Source organism: Musa acuminata, chromosome BXJ2-8, assembly GCF_036884655.1.
Source record: "Musa acuminata AAA Group cultivar baxijiao chromosome BXJ2-8, Cavendish_Baxijiao_AAA, whole genome shotgun sequence".
NCBI classification, from domain to species: Eukaryota; Viridiplantae; Streptophyta; class Magnoliopsida; order Zingiberales; family Musaceae; genus Musa; species Musa acuminata.
Window position 1 is genome coordinate 48,963,394 of NC_088345.1, and position 19,506 is coordinate 48,982,899.

Genomic DNA, 19,506 nt, shown 5'->3' on the forward strand with positions numbered 1-19,506 from the left:
CTCAGACAACGACTTCGTCGTCGTCCGACCCAACGTGCTTGGCCGAGGAAGAGAAGGGCGACGACCGAGGCGCGCCCATACCCTGCGGCAGTTCGGTTCCCCACGCAACGTCAATGGCGATGTCAGACGCCATCAAAGGTACGATCCTACCTCCGGCAGGCAGGCACGTCAGGTAACACTCAACTGCCCTATAAATACCCCCGAGTTCTAAATAAGAGGGGAGGGTTCTTCATTTGAAACCACCTCCACATCTTCCTCTAACTTGATCGTTGGAGGGGTCGGGCCGAGGCGCTCGGCCCGACCTTTGTGCAGGTGCGAAGCCGAAGGTCCCCGTCGGCCCCGCGGGCAGAGACGACCACGCCGTCCCGATCGAACACCGCCCACGACCTCCTCCACGGGCTCGAGGAACGCCCCCCGGGAGATCCCGTCGTCCGAACCCGAACTGAGCCACGTCGGTCCCGAGGCCACGGCTCAAAGTTGTTTCCCGCAACAAATATCATCGCTATGCCAACAATGACGTACCTAATAATTATTGTATCCGTTGATAAAACAAGGATCATCGTAAGATATATAGTCATCTCATAGCGAGATCTTTTAACTTGTACACGCAATACGAAACGTCAAGTATGCTAAAAAAGCGACTTGCTACCTCGCAAAGACGAAGTCAACGGCACGCCCACGGCCGACGAGCTCAAACTTCCCAGATCTCCTGGTATCACAGTAGAAGATATCAGTTCGAGAAGTCTTACACGGATGGTACCACATGAGCTGGCAGGGCGGGAGGGGTTGACTCGGTGAGCTGGCCAGAATCTAATCCAACCTGTCCCCCAGGAGATGTATGGTTGGGTTTCCTACCCCCATGCAGACTTCCAAGATGGCGCAGAATTGATCGTCCCTCCTCTCTCGCCTCTGCTCCCGACAAAGGCGAAGTCGGAAAGTCCATGCACGGGAGGATTTCGGTTTTCCACAAGTTATTTTTTCCACGGCTACCGCGGAAGAACCACCGTTGGCAATCGTCTTTTGGTACCTTCAATCCCGATCCCAGCTTCGTTTCCAGTTTCCACAAATCACACGGCAAGTGGACTCTGATCTGAAGACTAGTAAGAGGACCAGTCCAGTCTATTTCGTGTCCTTTGGTGTTCTCTTCTCCACACATAGATATTAAACCGTCTCCCTGTATATGAAAGAGGGGTGGGTGGCAGCAATCAACATTAGCTGCTGGGGGCTGTGCAATACCAGTAGAATTCTTCCCCTTCTGCTGCTGCAGAGTAGTTGCTTTCCATCCGTGATCTGTCGCGTACGGTGACCAAAACTTGTTCCCTTCCCTTTTTTAATTCTGCCTCTTCTTTCGCTGCATGCTTTCTTTCTCAAAATTATATCTGATGAATTCTTTTCTTTTTCTTTTCCTCTCGTTTTCTTCTGGCTTCTGCGCGGAACATGCTGCTTCGATTCGATTAGGACCTATTGTTGTTGTGATTTTGGTGAAGTTAGATGCTGGTTTGGCGACCGATCATTGAAGTATTGCATGTGAAGCTGTGGATTTTGCATGGTTGATCCCTGAATAATTTGGTTCGGATTTAACATAAAATTCCTACAGAGAGGGCTCTGTTTTGCCCCCCAAAAAAATCCGTGATTTATCATATGGAAAGCATGAGTTTTGGAGCAAACCATTTGTTTTTGGGTGCTCTTTGTGTTCTAGACTACCTCTAAACTCTTTCATGAAGGTTGTCAGAGCTAAACCTGCGTGTGCTGCTCTCTGTTGAAAATTTAAAAGTATAATTGTTCTATAGGCGAGATTTGGAGCGATAGTATGAGCTTATTGTTTTCCTTGGTTTTATAGAACCATGGTTTGTCTGACACGAGAAACACAATCCTTTTCGTTTTCTGGCAGAGGCAAAAATCAGCATCCCGAAATCGCTCGACATCACAAGGAATAATTCCTGAGCGTGATGGTATCAGGTGTGCCCGGTGGTGCAGTCATGGAGAGGTCATTCAGCTTCAAGAACTGGGAACCTGGCGTCACTGAGCTCGATCGATCTTTCTCCCAACAAGCCACAGATTATGTGGCACCGCAGCCATCTAGTCTCAAGGTCCCGGTGAACTTCGTGCTGCCTCATGTGAAGCTTCCGGAGCAGCTCCCTGCGTTTTCCTCACCGAGGCCTTTGAGAGAGCTCGACGCTGCGGCAACTACGTTGCAAAAGGTCTACAAGAGCTATCGAACCAGAAGAAATCTTGCAGATTGTGCAGTAGTAGTCGAGGAACTCTGGTGGGCCTCTGACTTCAGCTTGTCACTTCCAGGATTTGTGCTGCTCCTTTACCTCACTCTAAATCCTTCCCCTCCTCCTCTGACTGTAGGTGGAAGGCACTGGATTTTGCATCTCTTAAGAGTAGCTCTGTCTCGTTCTTCCGCGTCGAGAAGCCAGAAACAGCAGCTTCTAAATGGACAAGGGCGAAAAAAAGATTAGCCAAGGTAATTGGGTTGTTTGTTTCTATCTACACAATTCAATCAAATTGATGTACGTGTCCATCTTTCTCAGGTTGGTAAGGGTCTGTCCAAAGACGAAAAAGCTCAGAAACTAGCACTAAGGCACTGGCTCGAAGCTGTAAGCATGGTCTTACGGAACCTAATTAGACCTTTACATGAGTGGTTCAACGGACAATGATTCCTTCCGTGTTGTGCTCTGCAGATTGATCCACGGCATCGGTATGGGCACAATTTGCATTTATATTATGATGTCTGGTTCGCCAGTGAGAGCACCCAACCATTCTTCTACTGGTAAAACCAAGAACCATGCATGCTCATCCCGTTCATTTGGAGATTCATGGTTGTATGATGTGGAGCCTTGGTTTGCTCATCCCGTTTGATGAATATCAAGGTTGGATGTCGGAGATGGAAGAGGAGTAAATATCGACGAGTGCCCAAGAAGCAAGCTTCAAAAGCAGCTCATCACTTATCTTGGCCCGGTAAGCTCCTTTCTCTAGCTCAAGGACACTTGAATTGTCCGGAGTTATCATTCTGTGACAGCTTCGCCAAATTGATTCCAGATGTTTATGCTCTGGAAGCATACCTGATCGCATACTATGTTCATCTCCTCGCAGAAAGAGAGAGAAGCTTATGAGGTCTCCGTCCGGAACGGGAAGCTTGTCTATAAGCAAAGTGAGAGGCTTTTGAACACTCCGCAAGGATCCAAGTGGATATTCGTGCTCAGCACATCAAGATCATTATATGTGGGAAAGGTGAAAAATATCATGCATATTTTGGACGCGGATATCCAATTAGATGAAACTTCATGACGTATTTATCTTGTGTGGTTCGCTGCCTGTTGAGCTTACCAAGTCCTTTGGGTTTTTCTCCATGGCAGAAGAAGAGGGGCACATTCCAACACTCGAGCTTCCTAGCTGGGGGAGCTACAACAGCTGCCGGAAGGCTCGTTGCCGAAGAGGGCGTCCTGGAGGTACGATCACATAGCTGCACACAACCTGAGTAGTCCAGGAAAGCAGCAGCAAAACAGTTTAAACTTTACAGACCTTGATGTTGATTGTGATCCTTGATATTTCCTGTTTAAGTTCTTACGAGTTGCTAATTAACTCAGGCTGTATGGCCGTACAGCGGCCATTACCTCCCGACCGAGTATCATTTTGGGGAGTTCATTAGTTTCCTCAGGGACAACCATGTAGATCTGACCAATGTCCAGGTAAATCTGCAGTCTTCCTTTGTGGTGTTCGTTTCGACGAACATTGTAGTAGGTAGTCCGGAGAAGAGGTCATCCAATTGGAAGATTTATCACTAAATTAGACAGATGTTTGGCAAGCAAACAAAGATTGCATGATCGACGGCATAGTGTAGTCCGCTTGCATGCATGACCAAAACACAATTTTTTGCATTTCAGAGACGCTCCGTCGACGATGATAAGATACCTGCCTACAGCAACGATAATAGTGAGGCAGCGGTTGAAGCAGAAGCAGAGGCGGCTGCGGTGGAAGAGATTGCTGAGAGTGAAACTAAAGTTGATAGCAAAGAGGCTGCAAGGGAAGAGAGCGTGGAGAAGGAAGTGAAGTTTGCACTGGGGAGGCGCCTGTCGTGCAAATGGACTACCGGCGCCGGTGCTCGCATCGGGTGCGTCCGGGACTACCCGACCGATCTGCAGTTCAAGGCACTGGAGCAAGTCAACCTCTCACCCAGGCTCATTCCTTCGCCCATTGGGAACAAGACCCCCATCCCTTCACCACGACCCAGCCGCGAGCACAAGTTGTCCCCCAGGCTTCAGTTCATGGGCCATCCTACCCCCGTTTTCTCCCCTACTCTTCCCAAGCCCAACAAGTGACGTGAGAGGCTCGCAGAAGACGCCGGAGAAGTACCCGCGCCGAACAGACCTACAATACTTGTTTGTTCGTCAACGCTTCGTTGGTAAAGCTGAAGCGGCTTTTGCTTTCTCTGCTCCTTTCTGGAGCGCTCTGATGTTTGTTCAGTTTAAATGTAACGGAGAAAGTTGCTATCTTTTGTAGATTAAATACGACCGGCAATGTGGAAATCCCTAACATAACGACTCAAACATATGAATTCAGCGAGGCAATCGTAAGACCCTGAATCTTTCGATGAACATCTCTAGAACCGACATCAACATCAAACAAAACTCCGTAGGAATCGAACCGCAGTTATCTGTATTTAGCTGACTACATCTTGGAACAAGAGATTAAAAGAAGGACAAGTGCATCGCGAAATCAGTAGCTTGAGCCAGCCGAAGAAACGCCACCAAATGCAACGACGACAAGCGTCTAGAAGCGAAACACGATAAGCGCATCACACGGGAAAATAAGCGAAATAATGATGGAATAGAATCCAAATTACATCGACCTACTACGCGTCCATAAAATCACACCCCATACTCTCCTATGCATCCATTATTTATCAACGAAACCCTCCTGCACATCGAACAATGCAGCACAAATAGCCAACGTAGTGTCGCACAATCACCAGATCGCAAGGAAAGGATCGACTGCGCTCAGCGGCGGAGGGGCCCGAGGAGGAGAGCGGCGGCGGAGGAGGCGAGGAGCGTGACGCCGAGCAGGGGAGAGAGGGTTCCGGCTGCGGATGTGGGGCTAACGGCGGGAGCGTCGGCAGCGGAGGCGACGCCAGCGAGAAGAGCGACGGAGACCACCGAAGCGATGCGGATCGCCACGGCTCTGGCACCGAAGGCCGCCATGGCGTCGACTACCGTTTCTGCGAGCGACGGTGGGTGGGCGGAGCGAGGGGTGGACGTTTATAGAGGGGGAGGGAGGGGAAGGAGTCGGGCAGCTGTCCGAGACAGCTGGTGAAGAAAACCGACAGGTCGCGAGCGGTCCCACGTGCGACGCCGCGTCCGCTGATTTAGAGTTCGTTCTTCCCAGGATTCCCTCCCGTGTCGAAGACTTCCCACGCTCGGAACTCGATTCTTTCTTAAGCCACGACGTCCGTCGTGGGGAATGACAGGCAATTCGGAGTAAACGTGGCGTCCAACTCACCGCAAATAATTAATATTATTTGAAATGAATAATCGTATCGATAAATTGGTAAAAATTCGGAAGGGAAGGGATTATAATGCTCTATTTCCGTGCAGTTGACTAGGGGTTCATCATTCGTCTTAATTATTATTTTAGGAAGCGGATGCCAAAAATATAGCTTGCGTGGGACACTCAATCAAAAGATCTTTTGGGATGGAGTAGGTCCGATCTGTTTATTTATGTCTGAAAGCCGCACCGAGGAGTTCAAATCAATAAAGATGTGCGTCATCTCATTAGCTAATACAGGAGAGAGAGAGAGAGAGAGAGAGAGAGAGTCCCACCAACTGCACAAATCGATCTCAGGCTTTGAAGAAGGGAAGGAATTCTCAAGCAAGTAATCGTAGCGGCATCTGGCAGCTTCATCACCCGTGTGGTCGAATTAGGTATCCCAAGAGCCCTGCACATTGATTGCGGTCGATCGAATGGTCGTCGAGCGTAACACATACCCAGTTTTGTTTCCGCACATTACTTGTGATGAAGGCACACTCAAGCGTGACTTCACCTGTGGCTTTCACTAATTATGACCGGCCGCTTTCTTTTGCTCCGAGAAATATTCATTACAAAAACTGAAACTGGGTAGTCCGAAACCTTTCGCAGGGAAGAAAAGCTCCCGCAGCCAGCATCGAGAAATCCTCTCCTACCTATTTCTTCGCTCGTACCTTCCGTCGGGACATATAACTTGGCTACCATCAACGTAATTTTGTGCACCGTCGTTGAATGAATAAATAGTTATTTAAAGGAATAGATACTTGTCAGATATGAATGAATATATATACTTGTCAGATAAGTCCTTTTCGGTCAAGAGTTATGATTTCCATGGCATTTGATCTTAAATTAAATAATGACGATAAGAGAACACGCGTCGCATGTTCCGCCTACCCCACGTCCGATGGAGAAGTCGTCTTCGAGGACGTTGGTGGAGAGGTAAACGGGTGGCACGCGACCGGAGAATGTGACCGGGCACCCACCTTCATTCTTTTGCATACGATGGCATATGAGTAGGTCGGAGGTCCCATCAGTTCCGCCTGCTTCCGAAAGCATACAATGACATGGATGATCGATCCGGTAGCATCCTCACCGCTTGCTTGCTTCTTGATTTGGTCATAGTTTAGTTTTCCCCGTAGCTGCTGCTGCTGCAACCGGCCGGCATGAGTGCACATCTCGAGACACCGAGGGAAGCAAGCAGTGCGAAAGATTTACTAGGGTTGTTTGCAAGTGCGAGAAACCACAGCCCAACAACACGATCCATCTCGAATCTCGATGCACCATTGGTCCTCCGCTAGTATCGAGGAGACCAGATAACACATATTTCTCATGTAGCTGCATCGGGGACTCACTGGTCACTAGATGATAAAGGGGATCAATCGCCCAGCGAGTTCTCATGACCGTGACATGCTTTACGTATCCGTGACGTTACCCATCACCATCATTATACACGAATTAGAAAGCCAGCCCACATGAGAGCACCCACAGCACCTACAGTCCCTCCGGCAGGAGATCGACTCTTGCATATGGAAAACTATTTGCAGAATGTTATGGTAACGGGGTAACGCAACTCTTCTCATACACCAAACAACTTAGTCCACGTAAATGGTTCCCTAGTAGGCAATTGCACCAAGCAAGCATTTCTAGGAATAAATAATTATTGAAACCAATTGATAATGTTATGATCTATACGTGTTTTGAGTGATGTAGAACTAGCTTGGATCAGAAGAGAAAAATCGATTAAAGCATGAAGAATAAGAAGTTGGATCGGAATTGAACATATAAGAAGATTTGACGTCAGATCGAAGGAATGGTCGATGTGTCGACAGAAAGCTTCGTGTCGTGAGTTAGGACATCGGGCCAAAGGATCAGACATTGCGTCAAAGATATCAAAAGTTACGGGAATCAACATACCGATTGAGTAATATGTCAAAAGAGAGAACGATGCGTCGAAGGATCGAACGAAAAGTCGGAAAAACCAATGACATGTTGGACAACATGATACATGCTTTATAATAATTTATCTAAATCAAATTAGTTTAGATCATAATTGAGTTAGTTTCGACTATAACCATTCCAACTCAATTATGGGCCCATTGGGCCTGAGTTGGAACTATTTTGAGCCAAATGGAAGGCTCATTCGGTCACCCAAGGTTATATGGAACCATTCATGAGTTGAAAAAGTCAATAGCACACTTTTCTATATTATCAGGTAGTGGTACTGTCCAGGTGGTGATATTGCCCGTATTTCGAAAACTAGATGATTTGAATTTTGACTCCTGAAGTCATTTGTGGTCTATAAATACCCCACAAATTTATGCTTGGAATACACACTAAAAGAGAGCAAAAAATCCATGATTCCAATATTGTAAAACTTTTTTAAGTATAGAGTTCATTCTCCGAGATCTTAATGATAGTCCTACGGGAGGTGTGTGAGGGAACATTTGTAAAAGAGGGGTGTAAATGTTCCTTCCTGTGAAAAAGAGAAAGAGTGTAAGGATAGTTAATTTTCGCCCATTGGAAAGAAGATCGATAGTGGAAGCCGATAGTTTATAATGACCTCGAATGAAGAGAAATCAGGAGTTGACATAGGTCACGACGATTGAATCATTATAAATTAATTTATATTTTTATTTTACTATTTACTTTTATTATAAACTGTTTTACTTCCTTATTATTTTAGCTGCACACTCTTACAAATGTTTTCAAAGTTAAACACTATAAAAAATTTTTACTCGACATAATTTTTATGTACATACTAATTCACCTCTCTCTCAGTGTATCTTGATCTTAACAACAACAACAACAACAACAACAACAACAACAATAATAAAAAACTTGAGCTGATCACCGAACTGCAATTATATATTTGTAATTAACAACAGCAGCACGATTCAGAACCACATAAAACAATGAGTCGCGAAGAAAAACATATACTGATGAAGCCTGTTTCGTGGTTTCGACATAAATATAATACGTTTAATATTTGAGGATACAAGGACCAGAAGCTTCGTTAATTGATGCACTGCACAAGCAACCTACTAATGAAATGGCAATGCTATCTATATTTACCTACGAATAATATTACCAGTTGTCGTCTGAGACTAGCCGTGTGTTCCTTTTTTTATAGTTGTTGTTCTGCAGACATAAAGACCGACGGTGACACAAGTCAAGCTTGCGTTATTTTCTTTGGTTGGTCTAAAGTGGTCAGGTGAGAAGAAAAACAAAGGGCAAATTGTCGGGAAAAAAGTTCTCACAGTGGAGAAGGCATGTTACGCATGATGTCTGGTTAGAGTTAAAAATTCTGTCACTGTGGTGAAGAATTTTGAGAGAAGGTACGTATGGACTTTGGTATTGATGGATATGTTTTTGGGTGAATTCTCATATTAGGGTTTTGTAATTTGAGTCACATAATATCTTAAGTTTAAAATTTTCTATAGTACGTCTTTGGTCGTATGAAAAGATCATTTTACACTTATATCTCTAAAATATTTTCATCACGATCTCAATCTTGATCGCATTTTCATTTGCACTTGACCCATCGATCATTCGTGTTGAGACACAGATAGTTAAATATGAGCATAAGCATGATTAAAAATAATAATCGACAAAAGTAAAATGATCATTTCTAAAAAAAGATAATGCTTCGTAATAATTTTCAAGTTTGAGACATTGTACAGAAAAATCCAAAATAGAGAGATTCCGTTTAAGCAAGCAAATATAGTATGATTACAAAAGTCTATCTATCGTATATATGCATCAAAATAAAGAAATCGAAATTCTTTCGAAAGTATCAAGTAATCAAAATGAGCACAGAGAGAGAGGGATTGGAACGAGAAAATTTTTGTTTAATTCACCCAAAAATATATTCTTTCTTTCTTTCGAATGAATCTTAGTTAGGATCAAATAAAAAGGGTCGGAATCGAAAACATAATGCTCGTATTAACAAAATTGTGAAATGAAATGCACGCATGAAGCTTTAAGGTGATCGATACAATAAAAGCTATCACCCAAAGCGTGAAGCTTTAAAGCCACCTACCCACCTTACACTGGGACGGGTCTGCTTTCTTAAGCAAAAACTCGCTGGCTTCTCTTTCCCAGAGAACCCACCCATGCTTTGAACACCGGAGAATTCCGACGACGAAAACCATTTCAACTTCTACGTGAAGGTCGTGAACGAGAGCAACTTTTTCTTGTTCTAGCGTTCAAAGTTAATCCTCATTTTATCTGTGGCCATGAGCTGATCGAGGGACCGGATTTTCCCAATCTAAAATGTTGGATATCTATCTCTTGAATTAAGAAGGCCACACCGTACGTAATCAAGCAGGCAATACATTCGAGAAGTCAGATAAATTGCAAGGGTCGAGAAGAAGATGAAATAACCACCCACCATTAGATGAGTTGATTGCCAACGCTACTTATCGATCAGAGGGGGGCATGCGGGCGCCGTCATGAGTCAGAGCGGTGATTAGCTTCTCCTTGGTGAGCTGCTCCGTGCCCGGCGACTTCACCACGAACGTGTGCAGCACACTGTCATTGCTTGCGGCGACCGTTGAGTCCACCACGTTCACCTGCGATTCCCGGAAAGCTTGGATGACCTTGGAGATAGGGTGCGTCTCCGATGAGCAGCTCACACGAACGATGACCTCGTCCTGTGCTGCCTGGACGTCGATCTCAGGGTAATGCGATTTCGGCTTGCAATCCATCAAGGATGATGAGTCACCACACATCTCCCTCTCCGCCTCCATCTCCTTGAGCCTCTTCTGGAGCTCTGTGATGTAGGATATGGCATCGCCGAGCAGGGAGGCCTTGTCCATCTTCGAGATGTTGGGCACCACGGCCCTCAGGGCGTAGAACCTCTGGTTGAGCTTCTCCCTCCTCTGGCGCTCGGCTTCCACGTGGTTGAGCGGCTCCTCCCTGCCGTTGGCCGGCTTTCGGCCCCTCTTTCGCGGCCTCCGCTCTTCCGTCTTGCTCGGTTTCTCTTCTTTGCACGGGACCTCCAAGTCCGAGAGCTCCGAATCCAACCCACCCAAATGACCAACCAAGACGCCAGCGGAAGCAGGATTCGGCCCATCTGTGCTGAAATCAATTTGCCCAGACGGCGGCAGCGATTTCAGCTGCTGGCGCTGCGGCGGCTGCTCCTGAGGCCGGAACCTATTTGCCGGCCTAGGAGGATTTTCCCCGACGACCCCTCTCGCATGTCCAACGTATGCTGCACCGTTAGCAAATTTCTTCTGGTGAGCATTTACGATGTGATTCTGGTTCCATTGAAGCGTCGTCCCACCATCCGCCGGCGGATTCTTCTGGTGGTGATCCCCACGCTTCGCGTTCATCTCCAACCGCTTCTTCTCCGCTTTCACGATGGACGCTGCTCCACCGTTAAGTTGAGCGTGCCCAAGATTCAAATCGCTCCCAAAGATCCTAGGATACTCCGCTATGTAGGCGCCGGCCCCGAAGCGCGAAGCCAAAACGGGGTCATTGTTCTCACCTATCTTATCGACTGCTGCTGCCGCCGCCGCCTTCTTATCGAGGCCTCGACCAAAGATGGCCCTAATCCTCTGCACCGCCTCGAAGCTCTCCGGCACGGGATCCACTGAACCCAGTTCGAGCACGCCCGCATCGAACGGCAAGAAGACGATCGTCAGAAAGCCAGCCGACCTCGCAAGGAACGCCCGGACGCAGTAATTGCCACACGCCGGTGATGTCAGCCCCACCTCCGATATCCATATGTGCTTCCCCGAAGCGAGAGCCATCCCCGGGGGGTTCTCCCCTTTAGGGAACGAGAAGTACATGGACGCCAGGAAGTACATCTCCACGTCGGTGATGCGGTCAAGCCGCAGCGCGTAATTCTCGTCGTCAGAGCCGCCGGAGAGCGCGTGGAGCCTCTCGAGCACCCGCTTCCGCATCTTCTGGTGGGCGGCGTCGATCGGGTGGCTCCGGGCGCCGCCGCCGCCTTCCTCCTCCCAGTCCCCGAGATCGCGGCAGTAGCCGTCGCCCCAGCCGAGGACGAAGTCCCCGGACTCGGACCGCGAGATCTGCCAGAATATGGCGTAGGCCCAGGTGGACGTCTGGCCCTCGACGACGTCCTGGAGGTTGTTCTGGAGGTCAGCGTCGCTGCCGCCGACGGCGGTTAGGTGTCCATCGGAGGAGGATTCCTGGTGGGCGTTGAGGTAATCGAAGCCCTGGCGGCCGAGCACCGCCACCGCCATCTGCCGATCCTCATCGGACCAAAGCGAAGCCCAACCCATCCCGCTGCAACTCAGCCAGCCCCTGGCTTGGACGGATTCAGAGATCTCGCGAGTCCACTTGCACCATTCCCTCCCGAGATCTCGCCTTCAAGATGAAATTGGAGACCAGAAGGGGACACCGATGCCGAAGAGTTTCATTCCGCAAGTCGATGTTCCCAAATTACCAGAAAGGAAACGAGAGAGAGGGGCAAGGAATTGAATATGGAGCGTAGAGTTTGGAAAAGATGGGGGAAGGAGGGAGGGACGGAAGGAGGTGAAACGCGCAGCGAAGGGACCTCTTGTTGCGAGGGGATAAGAGAGGGCAGGGGCAGAGTCGTTATATTACACGTTCGAAAGCACGGACCCTATTGTAAAACGTGGGGGAGACAGCCGAGCCGAGCCGAGCCGAGCTCAAGGTAGACGGGGAGAGAGTGGTACGCTAATGAATGGGACGACGTGGTTTTCAACGTGGTCGGGGAAGTTACGAAATCATTAGCTGTGCGTCGTCCCAAAGGACAAGACACGTGATGTACGGCCCTGGGCGGATCTTCTGCGATCAAACTTGTAATCGGAATCACCCATCACCGGACACCGCATCCGAGCCATCCATTGGCACTGGCTCCCACCGCTTAGGCGACGACAACGAACGAACTAGATCGAGATTGGAGGGGTTTGGTGGGGCTTAATCAAGTCAGGTAGGGGCTACGACTCGGCTGGAAGGACCAGACGTACGACCCAAGCATCCTATCAATCAGTCTCGGTGGATCCGAATGTAATCGACGACATGATTCCCCCTCTGCGGTCCCTCGCAGAATTCTACTACTATTTGGGTTAATGTGATGGTAAATTAAAAGTCCTTGTTAGTGCTTAGCCTCCGGTTCATTTCCAATCCAGGGAGTTGCAGTTTGAAACGACGAGGCAGTCGTAACCAGTTCGAGCGTGAAAGAAAGGTGAGGTCCGGTGGAGCCAATCTGGAGTGGGGTCGAGCTTTGAATCACCTTCCGAATGACGTTGACAGGTTGTCCTGTGGCAGCGTGGTGACAGCATCGACCAACCCAAACGAGAATAAAAACATATCTTTAAGCATCGGTGGGAAGGATGCATATCCGGTCCACCGCCATTTAACAGGTCGGAGCAGCGAAGACAGACGCGAGGTGGTAACGTCTCACATCTTCGAACATGAGTCCAACAGCGTCGTTTTTAATGCGTCTTACCTGGTCAAGCTCCGATGCTGCTGCTCATGCATCCTTGGCGTAATCGATTCTTTTAAGATGTTTGTGATAAATGGCGTGGAGGAGGAGATGTCAATGTGCAGAACGCGTGCAAGTTGCGTCTACTCGGTCGTTGCCATTGATTTCCACGAGAACGAAACCGGAACGCAGTCGTTTATTACCGGTCCCCACGCGCTCCGTGGGGCCCGTGGAATTAGGCCTGTGGGTTTGCGACCGAGTCCGTCTCCGGCTTGCCGTTTGATCCGTTACGCGAATCTGGAGAGCCGACTTGGGGGTTCGGCTGCGCTATTCTGTCACGTGACATCTGCACGCCCGCATTTCTTTTGCTCCTCCTCGCTCCATCTTCCAGCCGAGCCGAAACAACACAGGACACGGAAACAGAAGACAGGAAGAGGCTATGAATCTCCACCGTCCAATTGCTGAGCCTCCACGATGGCATCGACTCAGTGGTGATTGTAGTTGGGGTCAGCCGAGACACGTGAGGAGCGTGAAACACACGTGACGACATCGGAACTGAAGTAATAAAAAAACGTGAGCCGCAATGAAGTGGCGTGCGGCAGCTGGCAGGTCACGGACGCCACCCGTCTCCGTCTGTCTTGTATTCCCCATCTGGTTTGCTTCGAGAGGGGGGAAGGAAATCCCAGCGCAGGTTCCCACTGACTCTCACGCGTCCAATCAGCCTGTCCGAGATAGGCAAGGGAATTCCTCTTTCTTTTCTCTCCTCCCCCACCCCACAAATGTTAATATGCTCACAATTCCATAAAAAATAAACTTGTTTTTATTTAATTAAAAAATATTTTAGCATTATTGTTCCGACACTTTTATGATTGAAATATAGTATTGAATGTGTTGTCATTCGGAAACAACTAAAATATGCATTTTGGGGGAGGGGGGAGGAGCGTGGAACAGCCATCATCCTCAACTTTCTAGGACTAATACTAATTAATGCAGATTAAGTACCTGTGATATATCCATCAACACCATACGATTCCTAATCCTAGACGACAACTCTGCCATTTCCTTTGACGACGTGGTGGTTAAAAGATGCGGCCTGCATGCTTTTGGCGTGACCACCAAGGTTTCACCATGGCGACCAGCGAGAAGAGGGGTTGAGAGAGAAGGTCATCAACTATCGGGGAACGAGAAGACCGATCGAGGAGGGGGATACATATATATAGTTCCACGTCCATCGCCTTTGTGTCCAAATGACGCTTCATGCTTGCCTTCTAAATCCGTGTCAATCTCAAGGTTCTCTACACAATTCCCTTCGACCCATGCATTGTTTCGTCGGCGAGAAGCGAGAAACATAATCGTTCTTCTTCTGTACATATGATTCTTCCACCATCAACAATTACATTCATGCATGCGCGATATGGAGACACACACACACATTTATTTTTCCTTTATAGGCAAAGCTGAGGCTTAAGATGCGCTTTTTGCATGCACATCAAGATGATGGACGGTGGAGAAGCACCGACAAGATTTAGTGTCTTCAGCTGCACGTCTTGCTGGAATCATCAATTTAGGGCACCGTCAAGTACTATCTCAGGGGGCAACATGCATCAAGCCTTTGGAGGTAGCATCTGTCTATGCATGTCTTTATGGTCTGCTAAAGGAGTTTATATCATTTTGGTCGAACATGAGACGATACACCGACGGAAGAACTCGCAACAGCCTCTGCTATACAATATGCACATATATCCAAACGATGGTTTAGCTTTAGCCAGTAGGAATTTGGATGTTAGAATGTCGATTAATTATTATTATATATACAAATAATTCATAAAATCAACACCATGTGGGACCCGATTAGGCTTCGTCCGTTCAGATGGACGACGCGGTTGGTAATTTAGACTCTCGTACCGGGACACGCATTTCACACGTTGTTTGCTAACTCCGCGCGTTCACCTCCCGGACGGAGAAGAAGACGTCGAAGTCGTCGTCACATAAAACAGAAGAGAGACAAAAAGATGGAGGAGGAGAAACGGCGAGTGGAAAAGGAAGCGTTGCGGAGCATGCAATAACTGGCTGGCGCGTCAGTCGTCCGAACGAAAGGAGAGAAACGATCGATGGGTCCCGTCGAAGCAGGCAGGCGTTCGAGTCGAGGCGACAGAGTCATCCTTAACGCATGAAGAAGAACAAGAGGACCACTGTGCTTTCGGATGTCAGGCAGCAATGTCACGACGGTGGTCCGTCTAGCTGTTTGTTTCTGGTCGGCTGCTTCTGATCTCGCGTGGTGCGACCCACCCCGGCCATTCAAGTTTGAGGATCAGTTTCACGCATAAGTCGCGAGTAGGTTCAAAAGAGGGAGGAGCAGTGGTTGCCTTTCTTGGTCATCGGTCGCTGATTTGTGCTTCCGTTAAGATGATCGGTATCATCTTCGGATATCATAAGCTTCCCTGCAATCTGAATCTACAGACGGTGCGCGCTATTTGTTTGTTTGCCTCTCGTTTTCTTTTCTTTATTATTGTTGTTATTTACATCGGCGGGAACTTGATCGATCAGGTGACTTGGGGTGGAAGTAAGGGTTGCCCCGATCCATCACCCTGGGACGATAGATAACCTATACGGAGTCACCAACATGGCGGAGTCTCATCGTATATGTTAATCTTAGAGGTAAAGCAGTAAATCACAAAGGAAAAGCGAAACTATAATTATTTATTGAAAAAGAAGAACCGAGAAATAAGGCGGGAAAAGAAAAGAAGAATGGATCGGTGCTGTTGATGGAATTTAGGCCTGTGAATGATGCGAATGGGCTGTCCCTTCCGAACATTTCGCGTGTGGGCTTTCCAAAACGACGTTCGAACAATCGGTACGAGGTGGCTGGTTGTTGTTAGTTTGGCAAGTCCCATAGTCCCACATCGGAAAAATCAGACTTGTTGTCTCGTCTTGGAACTATAAATAAGGGCCTGAGCTTTGATGTTAGACACACCACGAGAAGTACCACAGACACCACAAGAAGTACAGCAGGCATCACAAGAAAACCTGCTTATGGTTTGAAGTCTTCTTGTTTAGGAAGCAAGCTGAAGGTGTTTTATGGCCTAGGAACATTTCCTAAGGCATTTGTAAGTGTCCCTCTTTTATAATAGTAATTGGCTCCTCTTTCTTCCGTGGATGTAGGTCTTGTCGCTTTTGAGATTTTACGGGAGGTAGCTACGAAGACTACGGCTAAGAGCATGTGGGACAAACTTAAAGCCTTGTACATGAAGAGGACAGTGGAGAATCGTCTCTACTTGAAGCAGAGTCTGTATATGCTTCAGATGGTTGAAGGTACATCTATACTCTCGCATCTTGATAAGTTTGATTCTTTGGTTATGGAGAGTCTGTATATGCTTCAGATGGTTGAAGGTACATCTATACTCTCGCATCTTGATAAGTTTGATTCTTTGGTTATGGATTTGGAGAATATAGATGCAAAAATTGATGATGAGGATAAGGCTTTGTTGCTCTTGTGTTCTCTTCCCCAATCTTTTAAGCATTTCCGTGATACTTTGATTTATGGAAAAGAAACAGTTTCTTATCAAGAAATTAAATCTGCACTGAAATCTAATGAGCAGATAGACAAGAATATCACTGGGGAAAGTAGAGAGAATCAGGCTGAGGGTCTGGTTGTTAGGGGGAGAATGGATAAAAGAGAATTTGACAGTAGTAGATCTAAATCTAGATCTAAATCCAGACATAGAAATTTGGAATGCTATTGAATCCGCTGAAGCTAGTGTAGCATCTGATGAGAATTTTGGAAATATTTTCTTTGCTACTGATGACAGGACAAAGTCTAAAAATGAATGAATTTTAGATTCAGGTTGTTCTTATCACATGTGTCCCAATAGGGAAAATCTAATGAGCAGATAGACAAGAATATCACTGGGGAAAGTAGAGAGAATCAGGCAGGTTGTTCTTATCACATGTGTCCCAATAGGGATTTGTTTTCCACATATGAATCTTGTAATGGTGGAATTGTTTTGATGGGCAATAATGCCGCATGTGATGTTGTTGGTAGAGGAACAATCCGAATTAAAATGCATGATGGTATTGTGAGGACGCTCACTAATGTTAGACATGTTCCTGATTTGAAAAAGAATCTCATCTCTTTAGGCACCCTAGAGGCCCTTGGGTGTAAATACACAGCTGAAGGTGGAGTTATGAAAGTTTCTAGAAGTGCTCTTATTGTTATGAAAGCTTGTAGGTCTGGTAGCTTGTATATTCTGCAGGGAACTACTGTCACAGGTTCAGTTGCAGTTTCGTCATCATCATTGTCTGATTCTGACATCACCAAATTATGGCATATGCGTCATATGAGAAATATTCGACCACCACAAAGGTATGCAAATTTGGTTGCATATGCTTTGTCTGTTGCAAAAGAAACAAGTGAAGTTGGTGAGCCTACTTCCTATTCAGATGCAGTTTCTTGTGATAATTCCGCTAAGTGGTTGATTGCTGAGGGAAAAGTCCTTGTTCAGAAAATTCATACGAAGGACAATCCAGCTGATATGTTTACGAAGCCTCTTCCGGTTTACAAGTTCAAGCAGTGCTTGGACTTGGTTGGTGTTCATTGTTGGTGATTGCCCGTTGGGGCTTTTGTGAAGAAGGTGGAGCAAGTTTTGTTAGGACATGCCAAGGTGGAGATTTGTTAGTTTGGCAAGTCCCATAGTCCCACATCGGGAAAATCAGACTTGTTGTCTCGTCTTGGAACTATAAATAAGGGCCTGAGCTTTGATGTTAGACACACCACGAGAAGTACCACAGACACCACAAGAAAACCTGCTTATGGTTTGAAGTCTTATTGTTTAGGAAGCTGAAGGTGTTTTATGGCCTAGGAACATTTCCTAAGGCATTTGTAAGTGTCCCTCTTTTATAATAGTAATTTGCTCCTCTTTCTTCCGTGGATGTAGGTCAAAGTCATTTGACCGAACCACGTATATCTGGTGTTCTGGTGTTTTGTTTGTTCTTGTCGCTTTTATTATTTCCGCTTTATTACCTTTGTTGTGTTGCCAAAATTACACTTCGGTAAATATTCTGGGGCTAGCTCTAACAGTTGTCTCTGTGTATGTTCGTCTCACACTGTTCTGCTTTATTGTGGCATTAGCTACTGTCAGAATCTCGAAGAACCAACCTCCAGTTCTTGTGGTTTCTCCCTCGAGTTCGACTCGCGAAGCTGTTGAATCTGAGAAGTAGATGGAGCCAGCGAATACAGAGAGAGAGAGAGAGAGCGAGAGAGAGAGAGAGAGTGTGTGTGTTACCTAATTACTCCCTCGAGGACCAGCCACAGGAGGAGAGACGAAAGGAATCTCAGCTTGAGGCGGATTTGCTTTAGCCTGTGGGGTCCTGCCCCCGAAAACCAATAGGACGCAGAGTCTCGTGGCTTGGCGGCGACCCCATCGGGCCGCCCACTAGATTTGTAGTGGCGGGAATGTGTTGTACATGAAAGATGGACTCGGTTTGAGAGGTAATGGTGCATCATAAGCATATCAATCATAACGTGGGGGTGAGGCCCCACTTGGAGCGTCGCGTGACCACCGAACCCCTCTCGGGACATGGATGGTTAACTACTTCCCAATCCCTTAATGTTCTTCCATGTATGCGTGTGTGAGTGCTGACACGAGAGAACAAATTCTTCCCCGATTCCTCTCATCCCCTTCAAAGAAGATTCCTCCGCCATGGTCGATCGGAGATCACCTGTCGCGGTCCTGTCAGCCAACACGAACCCACAGAGACCGACCGAATTCCAACCCGTCTAGCGTCCCACCGTGGACCTCCTGGACGTCTCGATGACGGGGCGGGGGGGAGGAAATGGTGTTTCCTGTCTCGTCTGGTCAGGCGACCTCGACCACAACAAAAGACGATGGCAAGAGCCGGTCCCCACAACCCCCGCCCGGCCCACCGCCGATATGCTATTCGGCCACGCAACGAGTCACGATTCCACCAACCGTCGTGCTCATGCTCATGCTCATGCATTGGTGAAGCCATCAAACACGGAAAGGAGGTCCTCCCACTGGTCACTAACCACGGACCCCACCAGTCCAAAGGGTCAGGTTTAAAAGGACAAGGACCGAGTTGCCCGTGACAGGTCGTCTTGTTGCTGGGACGACAAGGGGCCCACGGAATCTGACCTGTTATTCCGTCTCCGTTTCCCAGGCCGAAATCGTGTCACCTCAATATGACGTGTCTGCCGGCCGACCCAAACGGTGAGTATCTGAAACGTGGGACACCGCAAACACCTGATTCAATGGCAAATGGTGAGGACTGACAACCCCTTCACATATACCACCGTTTCGCCTATGCAATTTCCCAACTCCAAACCCCATAATTAATCTGCATCGAAAAAAGAAGAAGAAGGTTTTTCCTCTTTATATTTCTATTTCAATTGTTTTTAAACTTAGAATTTAAAATTCTAACTTTTTTCTAACTCAAAAAACGATCGATCCCTTTTTTTTTTGTTTTCTATAATGTTGGTTGGGTCCCACCAATAAGTAAGATGTAAAGTTGAAAAAACTGAAATATTTCGTAATAAAAAGAAATGA

The 19,506-nt window shown here is 47.2% G+C and overlaps 2 protein-coding genes across 2 annotated transcripts; one reads left to right on the forward strand and one right to left on the reverse strand.

Moving 5' to 3' along the window:
• The first annotated feature begins 883 nt into the window (after nucleotides 1-883).
• Nucleotides 884-4,498, forward strand: LOC135619922 (IQ domain-containing protein IQM1-like). Its single transcript, XM_065122421.1, has 10 exons — nucleotides 884-1,297; nucleotides 1,892-2,266; nucleotides 2,356-2,470; nucleotides 2,538-2,603; nucleotides 2,688-2,776; nucleotides 2,877-2,964; nucleotides 3,100-3,237; nucleotides 3,363-3,455; nucleotides 3,594-3,695; nucleotides 3,891-4,498. The coding sequence occupies exons 2-10, from the start codon at nucleotides 1,950-1,952 to the stop codon at nucleotides 4,323-4,325; spliced, it is 1,443 nt and encodes a 480-aa protein (XP_064978493.1). The 5' UTR covers nucleotides 884-1,297; nucleotides 1,892-1,949; the 3' UTR covers nucleotides 4,326-4,498.
• Nucleotides 4,499-9,783: 5,285 nt separating this feature from the next.
• Nucleotides 9,784-12,073, reverse strand: LOC135619923 (transcription factor MTB1-like). The gene has a single exon (XM_065122422.1). It carries the CDS (start codon nucleotides 11,772-11,774, stop codon nucleotides 9,945-9,947), a length of 1,830 nt encoding a protein of 609 aa, XP_064978494.1. The 5' UTR covers nucleotides 11,775-12,073; the 3' UTR covers nucleotides 9,784-9,944.
• Between the last annotated feature and the right edge of the window lie 7,433 nt (nucleotides 12,074-19,506).

Coding starts and splice junctions, on each gene's coding strand:
- LOC135619922 (XM_065122421.1), top strand. CDS start 1,950: ATGGTATCAGGTGTGCCCGGTGGTGCAGTCATGGAGAGGTCATTCAGC. Junction 2,471..2,537: donor CGAAAAAAAGATTAGCCAAG/GTAATTGGGTTG, acceptor CATCTTTCTCAG/GTTGGTAAGGGTCTGTCCAA. Junction 3,238..3,362: donor GATCATTATATGTGGGAAAG/GTGAAAAATATC, acceptor TCTCCATGGCAG/AAGAAGAGGGGCACATTCCA.
- LOC135619923 (XM_065122422.1), bottom strand. CDS start 11,774: ATGGGTTGGGCTTCGCTTTGGTCCGATGAGGATCGGCAGATGGCGGTG.